Source organism: Psittacula echo (genome assembly GCF_963264785.1).
Source record: "Psittacula echo genome assembly, chromosome: 1".
Classification (NCBI taxonomy): Eukaryota; Metazoa; Chordata; class Aves; order Psittaciformes; family Psittacidae; genus Psittacula; species Psittacula echo.
In genome coordinates this window covers 100,707,265-100,728,827 of record NC_137735.1, presented here as the reverse complement: position 1 = coordinate 100,728,827, position 21,563 = coordinate 100,707,265, and the positions used below count along the sequence as shown (strand labels likewise).

At 39.1% G+C, this 21,563-nt stretch overlaps 1 protein-coding gene across 3 annotated transcripts in view; it reads left to right on the top strand.

The window, feature by feature from the left end:
• The window catches only part of EPS8 (EGFR pathway substrate 8, signaling adaptor), a gene marked incomplete at its 3' end in the record, with an annotated part of 57,324 nt that extends 37,581 nt beyond the window's left edge, over positions 1-19,743 (top strand). The window contains exons 15-21 of one of the 3 annotated variants that reach the window (XM_080623031.1): positions 340-451; positions 1,295-1,438; positions 5,361-5,384; positions 7,775-8,012; positions 11,585-11,765; positions 12,217-12,346; positions 19,630-19,743. In XM_080623031.1, the coding sequence (XP_080479157.1) occupies positions 340-451; positions 1,295-1,438; positions 5,361-5,384; positions 7,775-8,012; positions 11,585-11,765; positions 12,217-12,346; positions 19,630-19,743 (943 nt within the window). Of the gene's footprint in view, positions 1-339; positions 452-1,294; positions 1,439-1,758; positions 1,795-5,360; positions 5,385-7,774; positions 8,013-11,584; positions 11,766-12,216; positions 12,347-19,629 lie in introns of all 3 variants that reach the window. The other 2 variants (XM_080623030.1, XM_080623032.1) reach the window with 2 other exon arrangements.
• Positions 19,744-21,563: the final 1,820 nt, after the last annotated feature.

Here is a 21,563-nt window from a genome sequence, read left to right as displayed (position 1 = left end):
TAACCTACTGTAAGTAAACAGACTAAATATAGTATGCATGTTTATTTTAAAACAATAGTACCTGCTAATCCAAGTTGCTATCACACATCTTGCAAACAGTGAGCCAGTAAAGTCTGCCAGTTCTTCAGGACCATGTCGCTAAACAGCCTCTTTTTGTTTCTTTTTTTAACTTTTTTTAGGCACTTAAATTGGTGTGTTATAATTAGGAAGTTTTACAGCAGCATCATGTTATGGGGGGGGTGGTGTTTAAATGTTTTACAGGCTGTTGGAAGAGGGCATTTTGTCTGTGTTTTTAGTTGCTTGAATAACTCACTGAACAAGTCTGATTTTGCTTTGCAGAAACTACGAAGCACACAGTAAAGCACAGATCAAGAAATATGCCAAATGCAAGTACGAATTTATGGCACGAAACAACAGTGAACTTTCTGTCATGAAAGAAGAGATTGTAGAGGTAATTTCCTCTCCCCATCTCTACCCCAAACCACTTAGTGAAAAAACACAAATTTCAGGCACTACTCAAAGCTGAGGGTATCTTTCCTGTGGACAGTGTGGCTGTTCCTAATGATTAGTTCCCTGCGTTTGGTTTATTTCCTTTAATATGGAAAGTTCAATTCATTTGTTTTGCATCATAGACAAGATAAACAGAGATTTTGCACTGACTTGTGAATTTTGATGCTGTAGAAATGTGTTTGTATATTTCTTCCATCTTCTCTGGTATTGCTTGTAAAAGCCTCATTTCATAGTATTTAAATAGCTTGTTACGGCAAACACTATCTATATACTCACAGGACAGTGAAATACTGTCGTTTCCTGGAAGAGTTGGTACCCCGAAAGCTAGAAACCTTTGGAAGGGAGGGAGCAACAAAGAGAGAAAATGTTGTGTGAGAGATTGCACAGCAGATGGTCACATTTTGGACTTCTCCTAACCATCCTGCTCCAGATCCCTGTTTACTCAGAAGTGTGCCCTCTCCAAATTTGTAGTTTCTGCAACAATGCACTTTTTCCTTGGGTTATTAGTAGTTACTCCTTTTGTCAACAGCATATAGGTTGTAGAGATGCCAGCCTCTCTGCACAAGCAGATTTTCATTCCACTGTCTTGTCTAGCACATGCCTGAGTTCACAGGGTTTCATTACACACTTCTATATCCATACAGGGGTTTCTTAGGGACATCTGTGTTGGCAATCACAGAACCTGGCAAAGTTACGGTTTTATTTTTAAGGGATGCACTGTATAAGTACTGGCAGGAGAAAAGTAAAAAAAAAAATATGTAATTGATCTACCAAATTATTTCAGATTCTGGATGACAGAAAGCAGTGGTGGAAGGTTCAGAATAAAAGTGGCAGCACAGGCTTTGTGCCAAACAACATTTTGGACCCTCTCAGAAATCAAGAAGGTGGCCTAGGATGGTCAGAGCCTGCATATACCCGCACCATTCAGGTACTGTCTGCTCCTTGGGAGCAAAGCTTTCTTTTGTAGTGTGTGTGTGTGAAGGAGGAAGAGATTCATAGCAAGACTAAAATATATACATATTCCACTGATATGGTCAAAAGATTTGTATTTTTTGCCCAGGCTGACACTGATTTCTGTATAGTGTAGAGTCTAACATGGAAAAAAAAGTTGATAGAGCCTACAGCAAAATGTTTTCCTTTAAATTTTGGGGGTGTTTTTTCTGCTTATTTCCTTAGAGATGATAATTTCAATCCTAATGGCTGTGTATGCATTTATTTTAATTGCAAATGTCCTTTGTGGATTGATAGCTGTTGATGCCAAAGAAGGAGTTTGAATTATTTAAGGTAGGGTCATCTTTGTTTCTCCTGGGAGAGTGAAAGCTATTTTTTCTTTTCAGTTTCTGACTTTGTGTGTCTCTATCTTAGTCTTGAATTTATTTAATTACTGTAATTTTAGAGTCTTTAAAATAGGCACCTTTGCTTTTGAATTCACAAAGCAGATATCTTTCAGTTACTATGCCTGTGCATCAGTAGCACTCTATTCTTCTGACCTAGTTTTGTTGCTCTTTCTTTCATGCTGTGGTGTGGCATTATGATTTTTTTGTTATTGTTGTTTCTTTTCATGTTGAACAGGATTAGAGTATAAAGCATATAAAAATACATAAGTCTTACATCAGTGCAGTTGTTCACCTCAGTAAGTATCCACAGGGTAAAGTTGTGAATTGTGTTTTTAGACACCATTTAAATGGGCTGGAGGCTCATAAAATAGGAAGTTGTATTTTCTAAGACCTATTTCTTCCCTTTTATTCCTAGTGATTTTGAAAGGTTAGGCAAACAAGTTTGGATTAGGCAGAAATTCCAGTCCTGCCGCTGAATCAGACTTTTTCAGTCCAAATACAAGCTAAAATTCTATTGAAACTTGAAGTTTAATTTAATTTAATATTCATTTCTTGCGCCTACACACTCCAGCTGATGGCTGGAAAAGGAGAAATGCCATACTGTTACTATCCACTGTCTCTGCTGCAAAATAATCTGAATCTCCCAGTCAAAGGTGCTGCTGTGCCGGATTCTGTGTGCACAGGTATCGTGAGAGCTGCGGTTCTTTCAGTATTTCCAGTTTTGCCATGTTTCTTGAAAAACAGATCCTATGCTACTTCTGGCACAATAATGTGGTAGACCTGTCTTGAACCTGGTGGGCTTGAATCAGACCTTTCTGAGTTTCTCCCGTGCCTGATTGTTTGCCTATAACCCATGGGCTCATTCTAAATCAGTTATGGTTTTTGCCTGTCTAGATGCATGCTTCATTTCACAGAATGCTTTTCAACTCCTGATTTGAAGATCTGACTGTTTTTTTTCCTTTGGGTGAATGTCATTTTGTGTGTTTTTGCCAAGAAATTCTAAGCAGACTAAGTTTTGAGTAGATGTTCTTACAATGTTCTTTGTAATGTACCGCAGGTTTCGAAGTTTCTGTTTGAAATAATGACATGACATGGGAAATGATAAAATAATCATTTTTCACAAAGCATTCTCCACAGAATTATGACAATTAGGGTCAGAGAACATTTCAGATAATTTCATTTCTCTGCCCTCTGGCAGCTTGCTTCCTATAGCTTTATCATATTCAAGTGTAAGCCCGAAATACAGTGAAATTATTTAAGAATATAATGAATCACACAGGATAAACATAGTCTTTACCAAGACATGTCAGTAATGTTGTTCTTTATGGTGATTATTGTAATTTTAGCACTTCTGAGTATGCTCATTTGTCTCTTTGCCTGTGATAGGTACATGGTTCACTAGAGGATCTGTTTGCACAACTCTATTTATTTTCACAAGTGTCCTTTGCATTTCTTAGATGGCAGTCTACCATCAAAACCTGTCTTTCAAGTCTTTTGTTTAGTAGCTCACTTAAAATGTCTCTGCGGTAAGTTGTTTCCCCTCAAGAACACCATTTGTGCTCCAAGTTAGTGTCATAGTGTCTGTTCTGGGTTCAGCTGTAACAGTTATTTTTCTCCTTCTTAGCTTAAACCACAACAGTGGCATACTGATCTTTTGGCAACTGATAACTTTCCTGCAGATCATGAAGTGTTTGATAATGAAGAGATGCAGTTGCCAGGTGTCCATTTTATGGTGGCCAAAGAGTTGTCATAATTTTTGACCGAGAGCCAGTATCTCTTTTATCTCATTTCATATCAGACACTCTTTAAAGTTGCCAAGACTTTTTGATGGCTTTAAAAAAAAAAAAAAATTGTTTCCTGTCCAATTCAACATTGATCCAATCCCAGATTATGGGATGCCACTTATTATACAAAAATATACTGAAGAGTTGTAAAAAGGATTTGATTAATGATAGAAAGTAGAAGTCCGCAGTTTGCCCATAATAATTTATTTATTTATTTATTTATTTAAAGAAACGGGGACTAATCCTACATAATATGAATTTGTTTAAGTAAACTCTGTCTAAATTTCTTCTTCTATCATAATGTAGTTCTTACTTTTTGGCAAAATTTTAACAAGGTGGGTGTTCAGATCCAGTTAAAAAAATACAGTCTTTATACCCCGCAAAGAGCTCATTAGGTGACTTGTAATAGGATTTTAATAGGCAATTGTTTGATTCTGCATAATAGCTGAACCCACCAAAGAAAACTCTGGCAAAAGGCCTTGCTTGAAATTTGCTCTTCCAGTCTTGTGTGCCTAATTGTCCCTTTTGGGTAAAGACAAGTAGCTGGTTCTCTCTTCCGTCTCGAAATAAGTCTCAAGCAAACATACAAACCACAATGCTGTTGACAAAGCAGAGGTTGAATGCTCTGCAGCCCTCTCAGTGAACTCCTGGCACTGTGCAAACAGGGATGTGGCATTAAAAAGTTTGGAAAGAGAGTTGAACAGGAAACTCTGTGTCTGTGTTAACTTAATGAGAGCATTTCCCAGCACTAATGCTAGTTATGGTTGTATCCAATGCCTCTTTTAATGCAGAGTTTGTATTTACCATAGTTTGGATACCTGTTGTCCCTTCTTTTGAAGCCAAAATGTATTTGAAAATACGTTGTTCCCATTTTTTTTACAATGATCAAGAAGTAGGGTTGATACTGTTAGCACTTTTACGCAAATGTTATTTTGCTTACATTCAAAATGGATCAAATCATACTGATGCTTTGACAAGATGCAGCCTGTAGTATGCTGAGAAAGAGTTTTGAGACTATATTTTTTTCCTTTAAACTCAAAGATTTTCTGGCAAAAAAATAAGAAAGTCCCAGCAAGCTTTTCTGATATACCCAGATTTTTAACGAGTGTGTACCATCACTGTTCTAAATAATTTAAAGGATTTGTTCCAATTTACATGAGTTGAGGACTGCAAGTTTTTTCTTAAAAGAAAAAAATAGGAAGAAGAAGGAAAAACAAAATCCAGAGTTTGTTTTTCTTATGACTGTCAGCAAATTAGTGAGTATATGTATGTCAACAGCAACCTTTACCTCATTTTCTAAGCCAGCCAATATTTCTTAAACTAAAATGAATAAGTTCCTTTTTTTAATACCTGCTGTGACTTAATGCTTCTTGCTCTACAGCTGCAAGTGTTCTCTACATTCACCTTACACTCTTCAATCCATTGTCAGTTTTTTTGTCTGGGTTTTGTTTTTTATGAAATGTCTTTTCAAGTTTCTGTTTTTGAAAAGAGCTTATATGGTGTCACATATGTATGCTTTGTAGCCAACACTGTGTTCATTATTCAAAAGAAGAAAATTAGAATAACTTATTATGTGAGTTGCTTAGTGAGTAAGAAGAGGTAATCATTAGCCCTGATGTTCCTTTGTTTTAAATTGCAAATGTGCTTGAAATTTCATGAGTCATGTGTGATTTACTTTTTACCTATCTAACAATACTATTTGATGTGATTTACTCCATTTTCCTCACAGCAATTGCTGGGAGAGCTTTCAGAGGTAACAAAATTAGTCTTCTGATATTGAACCTCAAAAATTACTTTCTTAGACTATGTAGTTACCAAATTCCATAATGCATGCTTGCTTTGTTTGTAGTAACAAATAGAAATGATGGGATGAATGTGTGGATGTCCTCAAAAGATCTGGAGTTAAAAAAAGAAGTGTTAAAAAAAGAAATGAAACATGATTCGAATGTGTGATTGGCTTTTGGGCATTGTTCAAAAAAAATGTGAAGTGTATTTCAATGTAGTTTCATCTATAAATTTAGAATCTGAGCATTCCTTCCAGATTAATTTATATTTTCACTCCAGCAAGTCATTTTGATGAGGCTATGATTGCAGTACGACATGTTTTTGAAACTGTATCAGTAGCATTCATTGAGAGCTACATGTAGTGTTTTGCTATCACTTTTTCTGGATGATGATTGTGGTGATGTGCAGTTGATGCCATGGTTTGTAATGAATCCTCTCTACCATAAAAAAAAAGTCTCTGTTTTTTTCTTGCATGGTGCTTAAAGTCAGGGCACAGATGAAAGTACGTTGTGGGGATGGCAGTCTAGCAACTGGAATCTGTGAACAAGATGAAAAAAATATCTGAATATCATTAGAACATTATAACATCTGTGAAATTTTAGAATTTATTAACAGGATTTTGGATATACAATAGTACAACTATATATCATATATTACGGTATATTTACTGTGTACCACCAAATGACAGATTTCTTATATGTGCATTATTCTGCTTGTTGTCTTTTATGTTATGCATTTCTCTTTTCCTTGCCAATGTAAAAAATATTTATTGTTGTAACATTGACATACTAGAGTACAGAAAAGTCAATCATATATTTTGGGTTTTTTAAAAATCTCCCCACAATGCACTGTACAAAGTGGGCACAAAATAATTGAGATGGATGCCTTTGAATAACTAAATGCCAAGGGAAAAAAAAAAATCCAAAGATCTAATGGAGAATGTATTGTAAGTCTTTATGTTTGCTTCAGTTTACGTGAAAAATTATCTAAGGGAAACAAGACTTTTTTCCTAGTCTTTAGATGACTGGCATTAGAAACTGATGGGATAAGCTTTCTGCTGGTGTAACTCAGCATAGTTTAGCTGTAACGGTCCTGGTTTACATTCACTACAAAATGCCTTGTCCATCAATTAGACTTATTGAGCTAGGGAATCCTGTACAAGGGCAGTTGCTGACATTTAATGAAAGTTTGTTGTCATGGCAGTGATTTGATGTTCAGTGTCTAACATACAGCTCCTACAAATATTTCTTGACTTAATCTGCCATAAACCCTCTGCCTCCAAGGAAATGGAGAAAGGTATTTCAGGAAGGAGCAATGAATCTGAGGAATGTACTCATCTATTTTCATATACCAAAGTAAGCGGACTTCTCATAACTAAGAAATGAGGCATTCCTATTGAGCAAACAAACTTTAACATTAAACTTTCAAGCTGTGTTAATCCAAAACTGTGGAGAGGGAGCACTGTTAAAACAATGAGATGTAGAGTTCGAACTATTTGAAAGAGTAGCAGCATAGGTAGCTTATGAGCTTCTAGGCTTGTCTGTCATTGGAATTGCTTTGGAAAAATACATGTCTTCCTGAAACTAATCCCATTCTAGAAGGAAAGAAAGAGAAAATAAGTTGTTCTACAAAAATTATTCTTGAGGCACCTGCTGCCTAGCTAATAGCAGCAAGCTAATGTGCGCTATTTTTAGATTAATAATGTTAGAACACTGTGTAAAGTGGGGGGAAAAGAGCAACAGCCCTATTCCAAGAGTTGTGGAGTTTGGGGGTTGGGTTTTTTAATCAGATTATTGCATTGAGGTGGTCACACAAATAGCTGAAAAGGCACAACTGAATGGGTATGAGGAGCAGGAATCTTCTAAATGCTGCCTGCAATTCAAGAAAGAATGTGTTAGCCCAACCCACTGATGTTTGTAAGTTAAACCATTAGTCAGGCTTAGGTGTGGCTGGATATGTTAATTTTTCACTATTTATTTTTATGTAACATCTCTAAAATAAACATTTTTACACTGATAAAGTCCAACAATTTAAAAATTTTGGAAGTTCTTAAAATATTCCAGGGCATAGAAGCTTGGGATTTAGAAACAATTTCATTTATAGAACTCATGAAAGAGACATATTTCACATGATGCCATTGCTGTTTGGTGCCCAAGGGGAGGGAAATTGATGCCAAACACTGATGCCAGATCAACTTTTGGCAAACTGTGGAACTATATATGGCAAGTAAGATGTCTTTGTGTGATAGATGAAGTGAGTTGGTGCAAAGCATCCCAGCAGTTTTTGCAGAAACCTGAGTTTTTTCTGATGTCTTGTTCAAGTTCTATTGTTGAACGGAGTCTCTCTTCATCTTTTCAGAAACAAAGGACAGACTATATAGCAAAACAGCCTGACCCAGCTCCTGCTACTCCTTCGCCACCTCCAACACCTGCTCCTGTTCCCGTGGCTGTCCCCCTCCCTCCTAGTGCACCAGCACCTATACCAGTTCCCATGCCCAAAGCACCAGCAACCATCAGCCGCCAAAGCAGCACCTCTAGCGACAGTGGTGGTAGTGTTGCACGAGACACCCAGAGGCAGAAGCAAGTTCCTGTGGATCGTAAGTTTGTCTAGGAAGCAAGGAAAAAAATTTTTCTTCCATTCCTGTGTGTTTTGCTTAATCCTTAAATTCCTTAAAACCTTGTGTTTCAGATGAATGTTTTTGAAATATTTAACCCTATTTTTAAAATACACATTTCCTATGTATGTGTGTTCTGACTCTCACTAATCACAATGGTAAATATGGGCAAAACACTTCTGCACTTGTCCTAATTCTAAATCCTATCCTTTTATGAATGACTGGGATCTTCAGTCAGTGGTTTTCCACACTGTAAATGCCCATGCTGGTATTCTGGCTAATGGATATGTTCCACCTGAACTCACTGCCACATTACAGTGGCATTTAAATTGCATTTAAAGTTTAAATTGCATTTAAAATCACTTAGGCTGGTTTTACACTTCTGTCCTTGGTCATCCATATTTCTAAGGCATTTGCACCATTCTGAAACATGTATCCAAGGCTTGCAAGAAGACTTACAAGTCTGGTTGATGCATAAGAACTGTGTTGTAATAGTGTTATTGGAGTCTCATCTCATAATGAGGTCCCCTTAGCTTGGTCAAAGCAACAGTGACTGGCAGGCCATTGAGCAAACTTTCATGTCCTTGTTGTGGCTGCATACTCTGTAGTCCTTTAGGTGGAAAAGCATGACAGCCTGCATACAGCAGTGTGTGGCAGTCATGAAAAGTTCTGATTAAGGCTGCCTTGTGATGCTGAGGCTCCTACTCTATATTGACTGAAAAGCAAGTTAAGTTAGGGAAACTATTTAGCCAATAATTTCTGTACTAAATGCACTTCAAGCAATGTGATTGCTTGGCTTAAAAATAAGTGGAACTTGTAGGCAGGCGTTTCCTATGGCTTTTAAATTAATAGCTGTTAAATAAGCTTCTTGAAGTTCAAGAGTTGACAACTTTTCCCATCCTCTGCCTCCTGCCTTATTGGAAATTTCCATACCCACCTGAGGTAAAAACTGGCACCATACAAAATCCTTTCTGCAGAAGGGGTTCTTTTCATCCCTGTCCCAAGTGAAAGGGAAGCATGCCTGTTTGGATAACCACACTCCATCCAGGTGGAGCCTGCTTTGACATTGCCTGGTGGTAGACTAGTTCTCACCTAAGTTCTGAACTTGGGAAAGCTCTGGGACCTTTTTTAATCCTTTCACCTAACAGGCTGGCTGGCTGGAAATTATAAATAGAAAGCAGCCTGGCAGGAGGAACAGGCTTCACTCCTGCTTCCCAAGGAAACAGTATGGCAGGCTTCTGGCTTTGTCCTATTTTGGGCAGTTTGTTACTTAACTTTTGGGTTTCTCATTTTATTTATAAAAGAGGTAGAAAATGAGGGTGAATTTCTTTCTCTCTCTCTCTCTCTCTCTCTCTCTCATGCACACACACACACACACAAGCATTTTATTTCCATGTAAGATGGACTTTGCATGCTGTAGCATGTGCTCCCTTGTATCTGTGATGGCCTTCTCTATGCATTACCAACACAAAAGGTGAAGACCATCCTGTCTTCAGGTACAGGGTGTGAGGTGTGAAGGGTTGCTGTAGCCTAAGTGGTTACAAGGCATCTCTTACCCTCTCAGCCTCCACCGAGGCCCTGGGCCATGCATGAGAGCTCCTGTGCCCTGCTGGGAGCTGTTGCTCAAACCCAGTTGATGGCCTTTAGGTACCTCACAGTCCTCAAAAAATAGCTGCCTCTGCAATGGTAATGGCCAACCCTGCTCGTACACCAAGTACCTACCTGAACCCTGCAGAGAACACGCGATGTACTACCTTCACACTAAGGATATCTTGTTTGTTTATGATAATGCATCTAACAACAGTAAAAATCTAACAGCTAAATATTTATCTTTTGATACAGTCTTAGTCTAAATAAAAAGTAAGTCTTTCAAAATCTGTGTAAATAGAAGGAAGATAGCAATTTTCTTGTTCTCTTCCTGTTTTGGAAAAGAAACTGGTTCATGCTTTGATACCATTGCCTAAAGGTTTTACTTCATATCCCATCTCAGACCTTCACATATCACTGAGCACATGTCATTTTGCCTTGTTTCACACTCTGGGGGGAAATAACCCAACACAATAGGGCCTGAATGCCTCACATATTTTAGTAGACATAATTTTTCTGCTTTAAACCTGGGGCTATTTTGTAAAAGAAAGAAGAAAATGGCTAAACCAAAGGTTTTTTTGTTTGCTTGGGTTTTTTTGTTGTTGCTATTAAAAAAATATCCTAAAAGCCTATGTAAAGCTTGGTTTTATTTGTCTAACTCACTAGAGATATTGGTCCTTGCAGAGATTTTAAGAGAATTTTTTAATTAAGAGAGAAACACTTTTGCTGTCTTAGAGTTTTTTCATATCAAAGTTATGGTCATTTTCCTCTGTTGCCATCTGTGTAATGGGAGAAAAAGAATAGCTTTTGAAATCTAAGTGCATCAGAGCAGGTGCTGTGGTCGCTGTGTGTGTGTTAAAGTGAAAGGATTGAATAAAGATGACTAAAAATATCTTGCTAAGAAAATCCTGAGAATTTTTGAGATCATTTAAAGTTGTGTGTCAAAGGATTTTTATAGCTATTCCAGAGCTACTGCATGGAGAGTTTAGCTGTGCTAAATCAGTATCTTCTCTGTGCCCAGAAGATATTTACACCCTTTTGGATTCTACTTACTTTTGTGAAATTATCCATAGAGCTTTTATATGCATGTTAAAAAAATTCACTGTTGTTATAATTGATTTTGTTGAAAGGCATGAAAACATTTCAGTTTGTTGCCTGCTAATGACAAGCAACTGAGCTAAGTACTTCAGACAAATGGGTTCTGTGAGATAGCGCATTTGTGCAGTTTTGTTTAATAAAAAAAACAACCCTCGAAAGCTTTTGCCCAATTCCTGTATCTCTGGTGAGAGCAACGGTTTTTTTCCTTCTCTTTTTTTCTTTTTTTTTTTGTCTTTTTTAACATGAAGTGTGACATTGTTTCAGCTGACCAGTCACTCCAGGCTTGGAGTGCATTCAGGTTTCTTAAAACCCCTTCAAAAATTTGATAACTATAATAGCTTATTAGACGTAAGGTGATATATGTCAGCAGCAGGAAATATTTTCTTCTCTACATTGATTTGCACTAAAAATGCACTATAAATTATAATGCTTGTGGAAAGTGCTGCTTATCCACAGTGTAAGCTGTCTCATATTATTTCTTATCTTTTTTGTTTCCATTTTTATAACACAATAATTCTATTTGAAGACTTGCAGACTATGGCAATTGAGTAACCCTCTGTGCTCATTTTCTTCCACAGCTTGGGTGCTATCAGACTGATCTATGCCTCTGTGACATCAAGTTCCTCTCCTTTTTCTAGGGTCTCAGCTGAATTTTGAGGTTTAGGGGTTTTTTTGCTTTTGTTTTCTTTTGCAAAGGGAGGAGTGGGAATATTGAAATCTTCTCTATGGAAAAAGGAGAATGATAATTTAGTGAGATCTAGTGAATGAATCTTTAAAGAAAAAAGTTTTAAAGTGCAAATACAAGAAATTACCTGTCTTTGATGAAGCAACCTTGAGAATAACTCCTATGGGCATATTTTTCTCTCTAGGCAGGAAATCACAGATGGAAGAAGTGCAGGATGAACTTGTTCACCGGCTCACCATTGGCCGGAGTGCTGCTCAGAGGAAATTCCATGTGCCACGACCAAACATTCCGGTAGTTAACATCACTTACGACTCTTCGCCTGAGGATGTGAAAGCATGGTTGCAGTCCAAGGGATTCAACCCTGTGTAAGTTTGAGGGAAATCATAAGAAAACTTCTTAAATTATTTTCTTGTCAGTAATTAGGATGTGACCTGCCCACTTTTTGAAATGAAGCATCCCTCTGAAGACATCTCAGCTGCTCCTTTGGAAAAAAGTATTTATTTTTCCATTGTATGTGTGTATATATATATATTTCTGTATATATGCATATATATTATATAATCTCAATATATATCAATGTGGTTATAGGTCTATAGAGATACAGAATATATTTAGGAAAAAAAAGGATCTACTAGCCTTCACTAAAAGGTACTTTTTATACCAGATACTGAACTGACTTCAAGAATCCTGTTGCATAAAGTCTTGTCTTGATTTAATATCTCTACCTGATGATGTGGGATGAAGACAATCTACTACTCTCCCTTGATTAGTGTACTTTTGCTTTTTTTCTTCTTTGTTGCCTTGGTGTGACCACAGAACTGTCAACAGCCTTGGAGTGCTGACAGGTGCTCAGCTTTTCTCCCTCAATAAAGAGGAACTGAGGACTGTTTGCCCAGAAGGGTCTCGAGTCTACAGCCAAATTACGGTACAGAAGTCTGCCTTAGAGGTATGTATAACCCTTCTTACTAACTTGATGCTGGGTCACCAATTTTGAACCTATAGAACTAAATAGCTCTTCCTGTGAGGCAGCTGTTTTTTCCTCAGTTCCCATCACATGGATAAGTATTGTTTGTACTTGAGTTGTTTGAATATTTGAAACATCATTCAGCCATCAGAACACCAGGAGGGATCTCTTCCCACCTGTAAAAGGGGTCCACAAAGTGTTAGAAAAAGTGCATGGTAATACTTAAGACATTGTGTGCTGTAATCAGGCTGTAAGAAGACAAAATGAGACAAAAAGAACTTTGAGGAAAACAATAGGAGAGAGAAAAACGCCCTTTTTCTTCCTTCTTGCTCTGCCTGGCAATTGGACAAACAGGTAATCCTAGTACTTTTGGTGATCATGAGTTAGTTTTGCTTTATATTTTTAGAGGAGATATGTTTTATTAGACATGAAAAAGTGGTAGCATGAGCCCACTGTTGAATATTAAGGCCTTTCAGGTCAATGCTCAGGCGTCTGTATTGGTGGGTTCCTTAGTGGGGGAAAACACATTTGACTGCTAGCAGAATTACTGAGCTAAGGATTAAAGTGTTGTATCTCTCTATTCATTGCTCTATGGCAGTCTGCTTAATTGCAGCAGTATTGTTCCTTAAACACCTTATAAGCTTGTATTCAGAGTTGTGCTAGGGAGAGAACACTTGCCAATTTTAAACCAGGAGAACTGCAGGTGCATCTACTTCTTTTTAGAAATCTTTTTAAACTTGCTGTGGCAAGTGGAGAAATGGACTCAATGCTGTCTAGAGGTGAGGCTGACCCAAATGAGAAGCTATATCCTTCACATCCTGTTTAAAATAAAATCTTGAGAAAGTTTAAAATGTGTTTCCATCCCCCCAAGAAGCTGGGACTGTCTTAAATTATTTTAAGCTTTAACTACCAGGCATACTTTCAAAGACAAGTTTATGATGATGCATATTTTACAGTTTACCTGATCTGCATGGATCAGAGAGCATTGATTTCTAACACTGTTAAAATTGCTTTATTCTCTTCCTCAAGCTCTGTTTTCCAGTTAGAGGAAGGGAGAAATATTTCGCTTTCATTCATAAGAATATCTGTTGCTACAGTCCAGAGCAATCCATCATTTCCTAGTGAAGATATCTGTGTATTCAACTTTCCTGGAATGTCAGCTAACTTATTTCAGTTTTGTAAGGCTTCGGTATACTGACATGGAATATAGTCATGGAGGGCTATGTCCTTTTCAGGAAAGACAGGCCAGCCAGGCGGGGTGGTGGGGTTGCTCTTTATGTGCGAGAGCAGCTGCAATGTACTGAGCTCTGTCCAGGAACAGGGGATGAGCGAGTTGAGAGTCTGTGGGTGAGAATTAAGGGGCAGGCTGGCAGGGGCGATACTGTTGTGGGTGTCTGTTACAGGCCACCAGATCAGGGTGAGGAAGTTGATGAGGCCTTCTACAGGCAGCTGAGAGCGGCCTCACAGTCACAGGCCGTGGTTGTCGTGGGGGATTTTAATTTCCCTGATGTTTGCTGGAAGGACTACTCAGCAACCCAGCCACAGTCCAGGAGGTTCCTCCAGTGTATGGATGATAACTTCCTCATGCAAATGGTGGATGAGCCAACCAGGAGAGGAGCGCTGCTGGATCTCATCCTCACTAACAAGGAGGGTCTGGTCGAAGCAGTAAAGGTTGAGGGCTGCCTTGGTTGCAGCGACCACGAGATGGTGGAATTCAGGATCTTGTGTGGTAGGACCAGTACAATAGCAAGTAGAATTGCAACCCTGGACTTTAGCAGGGCAAACTTTGGCCTTTTCAAGCAATTGCTAGGGGAAATCCCATGGGCAAGGCTGCTTGAAGGTAAAGGGGCCCAAGATAGTTGGTTGACATTCAAGAACTGCTTATTCCAAGCTCAAGAGCAGAGCATCCCGACACGTAGGAAGTCAAGGAAGAGGGCCAGGAGACCTGCGTGGCTAAATAAGGAACTGCTGGGTATGCTCAAGTGGAAGAGGAGAGTTTATAGGTCATGGAAGGAGAGGCTGGCCACTCGGGAGGAATATAAGGCTGCTGCTAGAGGATGTAGGAAGGCAGCTAGGATGGCTAAGGCCTCCTTAGAATTAAATCTGGCAAGAGGGGTCAAGGACAGCAGAAAGAGCTTTTTCAAATACATAGCTGATAAAACTAACACCAGAGGCAAGGTTGGCCCACTGGTGAATGGGATGGGTGCCCTGGTGACAGAAGATACTGAGATGGCAGAGTTATTGAATGCCGCCTTTGTCTCAGTCTATTCTGCCTGAGGCAGTCCTGAAGAGCCCTGTACTCCTGAGACCTCAGATGAAGTCAGGTCACTGGAGCAGTTTGCCTTAGTCCATGAGGAATGGGTTAGGGACCAGTTGAGCAATCTGGACATCCATAAATCCATGGGTCCAGATGGGATGCACCCGCGGGTGCTGAGGGAACTGGCAGAAGTCATTGCTAGACCACTCTCCATCATCTTTACCAAGTCTTGGGAAACGGGAGAGGTGCCTGAGGACTAGAGGAAAGCAAATGTCACTCCAGTCTTCAAAAAGGGCAAGAAGGAGGACCCGGGTAACTATAGACCGGTCAGCCTCACCTCCATCCCTGGGAAAGTGATGGAACACCTTATCCTTGGTGCCATCTTAAGGCATGTCAAGGATAAGAGGGTTATGAGGGGCAGTCAACATGGCTTTACCAAGGGGAAGTCATGCTTGACCAACCTCCTAGCCTTTTATGAGGAAATAACATTGTGGATGGATGATGGCAGAGCGGTGGATGTGGTCTACCTTGACTTCAGCAAAGCATTTGACACAGTCTCCCACAGCATCCTCATAGCTAAATTGAGGAAGTGTGGCCTGGATGATCAGGTAGTGAGATGGACTGCGAACTGGCTGAAGGACAGAAGCCAGAGAGTTGTAGTCTATGGGGCGGAGTCCAGTTGGAGGCCTGTATCTAGTGGAGTGCCTCAAGGGTCAGTATTGGGACCAGTATTATTTAATATATTCATCAATGATTTAGATGAGGGAATTGAGTGTACTGTCAGCAAGTTTGCTGATGACACTAAGCTGGGAGGAGTGGCTGACACGCCAGAAGGCTGTGCTGCCATCCAGCGAGACCTGGACAGGCTGGAGAGTTGGGCAGGGAGAAACTTGATGAAATATAACAAGGGAAAGTGTAGAGTCCTGCATCTGGGCAGGAACAACCCCAGGTTCCAATATAGGTTGGGGAACGACCTGTTAGAGAGTAGTGTAGGGGAGAGGGACCTGGGGGTCCTAGTGGATGGCAGGATGACCATGAGCCAACACTGTGCCCTTGTGGCCAAGAAGGCCAATGGCATCCTGGGGTGTATTAGAAGGGGGGTGGTCAGTAGGTCGAGAGAGGTCCTCCTTCCCCTCTACTCGGCCCTGGTGAGACCGCATCTGGAATATTGTGTCCAGTTCTGGGCCCCTCAGTTCAAGAAGGACAGGGACCTGCTGGAGAGAGTCCAGCGCAGGGCGACAAAGATGATTAAGGGAGTGGAGCATCTCCCTTATGAGGAAAGGCTGAGGGAGCTGGGTCTCTATAGTTTGGAGAAGAGGAGACTGCGAGGGGACCTTATTAGTGTATATAAATATATAAAGGGGGAGTGTCATGAGGATGGAGCCAGGCTCTTCTCAATGGCTAACAATGATAAGACAAGGGGTAATGGGCACAAACTGGAACACAAGAGGTTCCACTTAAACTTGAGAAGAAACTTCTTCTCAGTGAGGGTGACAGAACACTGGAACAGGCTGCCCAGGGAGGTTGTGGAGTCTCCTTCTCTGGAGACATTCAAAACCCGCCTGGACACATTCCTGTGTAACCTTATCTAGGTGTTCCTGCTCTGGCAGGGGGATTGGACTAGATGATCTTTTGAGGTCCCTTCCAATCTCTAACATACTGTGATACTGTGATACAAGGAAGTGGCTTTGTGGTGGAAGTTGGTTTGAAAAGCAGAGATGCACTGGAATGGTAGTAGTCTATTTTTTCACTCTGTGCTGTTATTCTGCTTGCCTTGGTTAGGTCTTACTCTGCGGGTAACTGAGCAGTCAAAACTAGTCTAATAAATGCTCTACAAGTGTTAATAAACAGGTACTGATAGTTTAACAAAGTAATTGGATTTTTTAGTGAAAATGTAATTGAAATATTTATTTCTTTCTCACTTATTTGAGGTTTAACGGATGAGTTTCAGAATTTATGCAATTCCTGATTGCTTTAGCCTATTTACTGAGTTATTCAAAACATTAAGTTGCATTTTCCTTTCTGTCCCTACAATATTTCATGTTGCAAGGTTTAGGAAGGCTGTCCTTGTTTAAGAGAAGCTATAGGAAGGAGTACTGCAGCCAAAATATTTACATGTGGCCTAGCAAAGATGAGCTGCTGTGTTCCAAACAGGGCTATGTTCTTACTGCTGAAACTCAAAATGCTGCCAATTACAGAAGCATTTAAGCACACACATACTTGTACTAGTGTCAGGCTCAATTTACAATTGAATGCTTTTTACAAGCTGCTACTGGGTTATGGGTTTGACCACCATAGTTGTCCTACACAATTAATCAGTGATAAATTTTCATGAAGTGCTCTGGCATCCTTTAAGGTGGTGTCGTATTGCAGTAAATGACCTGGGTGTTAAGCACAAATAGCAATAATAGCCAGAGACAGAGCAAACCCACATACTCTCTAGTATTACAGAACTGCATGCCTCATGCTTATTTATTATTTCTATTTGGGATCTTCCACAAGTGTTTCTGGATTCATACAATTTCTGCAAGCCAGTGAAAGGCCTGCCTCTCAGATTTGGGGCTGCATTCCCAAATATGGACAACCAGATCTTTACCTTTATGCATCTGTAATTTTCTTTCCTGTGTTCTTCTACCTGAGGCAGATGAAGTCCGTATTTTGCAATGGAATTCCAATTATTGTTGGAACTTAGTAATTGTACCCTTACAAGGAAAAAAAATAAGTAGGGGAAAAAAAAAAAAAATAATAAGAATTTTTTTCATGGTAATTCCATTTAGCCCTGAATCACACCAGAGTTTAAAACACAAAAGGAAGCCAGACTCCTTACAAGTTTTGTGGCCCCTGTATAAATGTGACCAAGTAACAGACTGCACATGCGAGGAAGCTGTTTGGGGCTTAACAGCTTTCTTGGACCTAGCCAGGCAAAAACGGAAGGATAACTCTGCATAAGACTGGTGTGTCAACTTGACAGAGAGCTGGACATAGCCAGGGCCAAACACCTCCTTTCTGCCAGAGGCAAGCAGTGGAGTCTCAGGAGGAGGTGGGATGCACCACACTCTGTACTGATCAAAGTATCCCTCTTGGACCTGTTTTCTGGGGCTGCTCCAGAGAGTTGGAGTTCAGCTTGTATGCCAAGGACAGTGCATTACAGCAGCTTGGCTGGTCATATATATGGATTTACTTTTTCATTGCAAATGAAAATACTAATGGTGTCCATAACTACAGGGTTTTATGTGTCCATTTTCTTAACTTTTGTTGAGCATTTCAAGCTCTGGCGTTGAAAAGTGCTACAGAAGATAAGCAGAGAGACACAGTATCCTGAACATCACCTTTGTCATCTTCAGAAGGTAGCACTTCAGGTCCACATTCTCATTGTCTTACTACTTCCTACATCCGTAGGAAGCATGGACACACACCACTTTAGAACTGGTAATGGTTTCTGTCTAATAGTATCAAGTTGCCTGGAAGAATAGCTTTTTCTCTTTGACACCTTGGTAAAAGGAACAATCCAGACACAAGTGGGGTTGAATGATGGAGTCAAGATCTGGTTAGAGGCTAAAGTGGAAAGATCACTAAGGCCAAGGTCTGGCAGTCTATTCCAAAAATTGTATTGCTAAGAACAACCCCAGGCTATTTAGTGATGCTGTACTCCACCTCTAAGTAGGATGCACCTGTCGTGCTGTGCCACATGATGCATTGCAGTTGGGTCAGTTGAGCAGTGTTTCAAGCTCATTAGTCATGTTGTTATTGATGTTATCAGGAAGGTAAACTGTTTCACCCCAGCCACTCAGTCCTTTTTAGAAAAATATTTCTACGTGACATCTGATAAAGCACGCTGTTGTGTATCTGCTGATGGTTTTTATGCATGACTTCAGTCATGAGTGACTGCTGCACTTGCTCTGTATCTGAAGCCAAGTGGCCAAGGACAAGATGAATTAAGACAAATAAAACTGCTCTCTCACCTTCGGAGAGTAAATTATAAGCCCCTTGCTTTGCCCTTCCACTCTGAGAGAAGAGAGCAATGGTAATTTGCCTAGGAGAAGCATTATTGCCTCCCTCCCTGTGGACACCTAACCTGTCTGCCAGGTAGTGGCATCAGATAATGCATTGTAATGGATATAATGGGATAAATCTAAATTAAATTTTATGTAATTGGATAAATTTTCAGAGATCAGTTGAAGGATTTTCCCCTTAACAATCCTGCTTCCTTATTCAGAGGCTATTATTTTGGAAGCTAGTTTTGAGGCTTGGAAGGTCATGTCATAGCCAAATAACATACTAGCAGATACAGCTCTTGTTTTATAATCCTCTAGTTTTATTCAAAGTCATGCACCCTTTGGAAAGTTCTGCTCTAGTGGTTATGTATCCTGGCCTTGCTAATAACTTCATTTACATTGTTAAAGCAATATGTTTGCAACTTGGTCAGCAGACATGTTTTTCACCTGAAAAGGTGAAATAAAGCCTTGTCCTCACAGTACTTCACTGTTTCTAATATAGTAATATGATTCAATACTTCTTATTGTGCTCTCAGTTTGAAATCTGTGTCTCTGAACAGCAAATGAATAATGGAGTATTGTATCGTGAGATAAAAAGATTGGATTCTTGCTTAGGCCTTGGCTATGCAAATTCATGTGCATGCATGAATTTTGTATTTACATAAATCTAAACCCCCCAAGGGTTTATAAGCTGTAATTGCCAACTATGATTAACCTGATTTTTAAGTACTCAGGGGTGGAATCCCAAAAACTTCCAGGGGCTTGCATGAGAATTAAAGATGCTCAGCAGTGCTGGAAGGAAAGATGATGCTTTTAATAGGTTTTTTTTCAGGTCCATATTTAAGGACAGTGTAAATACTTTCCTATTCCAAATGTTATTTAATCGGATTCTTGGCACATTTTCAGTTCTGGAGCTGCAAGGTGAGTAAAATTGTTCAAATGGCAGAATATTGGCAGAGGAACTTCATCCCATGTCAAAACCACAAATCAACTCTTTTTTTATTTGTTTCTAGGCTAACAGTGGTAGTTCAGAACTGCAAGAAATTATGAGAAGACGACAAGAAAAAATCAGTGCAGCTGCCACAGATTCAGGTGTGGAGTCCTTTGATGAAGGAAGCAGCCACTAAATGTGTTTTCTCTTTTCCATAATTCCATTGTCCATAGCATTATATCATCCAGCTTTGCTTTAGGAAGCAGTGAAGGGGAGTGTCTTACTATATTGTAAACATAACTAGCCACCATAAAGAGAATTTACAGTAGTATCCACAGAATTCCCTGCTGTTGGCTTCTCATTGTTAAAAATGAACAGGTGAGAAATTCCGTGGAGGTTCCTGACAGGTGAAAATATTGACACATGACTCATTCACAACCAAAAATGAGTTGTGGCTTGATGGAATTATATGGCAGACAAACTGGAATGTCTTTGTGATTCATGTGAGAGAAGCTGAGCTAGCAACTAAAAAGCATTTTAACCCTTCTGTAATAATAAGATTCTGAATTCCATCTCTTGCTGTAATGTGCAATTATGTCTTTTTGGCTCAGTCTTTCTTGTCATGCATTCGGCTGCAGGATGTTTACTTAAGCCGTTGATGCCAGTAATCAGAGAGGAAATGTTTAGAGAATGAACAGCAGCCTAGCATAAACTGAATCTTTCTTGGATCACTCCCAAGATGTTTTATTAGTAATGATGCTGTTTATAGCAAAATAATACTGTGTACCATGATTTTATCAATACTTCACCTGTGATGAACTATAATATTGCACATGAAGGAATAACTAGAAAATAGTAACTCTAGTCAGCTCAAAGAAGCGGTGGTCAGATCTGCTGTAGGTAGCCACAAAACAATTCACAATACTTTTTTTTTTTATATTATGTTATTTTTTTAATAATACATTTTTTTTTTGTCTGTAACTTAACCCATCAAAAGAACAGTGTATAATCTAGACTTCTCTGTGCGTTGATCCCAGATATCAAGTTTTCCTTATGTAAAAAGCTATTGTTCCCTTTATAAATGTAATCTTTTGGCAAAGTGGATTCCTGGAGGTAAAAGGGGAAAGAAAGAAAACATTCCTTCCAGCAAAAATTATTTTTTGAAGATTCAATGATTTTGTCACAAAATACTCTGTTATTCCACATGGTCATGTGATTTTATATATAATATATGTATAATATATAATATATAATATCACTTAATTTAGACAAATTTAATCATCTAGTTTGATTAAGTTTCATAGTGCCTTTATCACATGAATCAGCTTAAAGTCTGCAATAAATAGTATTTCTTGTCTGTTAAATAGTTGTATCTTTGTGGTTACAAAGATGGTATCGAAATAAGAAAGCGTTCTTGATTTTTGCCATTAGTTTGCTCTTCCTCTGTGTACAAGGGAAAGAAGAATCCTATTCATTTTTCATAAAAGAAAAATTAAAATCTTAATAAAGGTGTTTAGTGCCATTTATTGTAAATGTCCCTACAAATGCTACTTCTGAGTGTTGGTTATGTGTCTATGTATATTTTTACATTTAATATATATTATTTATGTCTGCGAAAAGTGCGTAGGTTCTACACCTGTCATTTAAATGTAGTCTTATCCAGAAATGGGTCTAGAAGTGAAAAATCCCAAACTGAAGACTCCAACTGCCATAGCAACCCCTAAGAAATGGAATCTTGTCTTAGCCAGTGACAGGAATGGTGATTTTCAGTTCCTTTCTCCCTATAGGAAACATTTGAACCAGCACACCTGAATAACTGCATCCATTCATCCTATATATGTAGCTTTAGGGGGGAAGATTGTTTGTCTCACTGCCTGTCCTATAGTTAAAGGTCAAACCCAGACTTCCAAAGGCTTGATGTATTCTCTGATTCACATGTAAAACTTCCTATTCCCTACCCTCTCTACTAAGCATCCATATCTCACCTGAAGAGTGTTCTGTTTACATCAGTCCTCT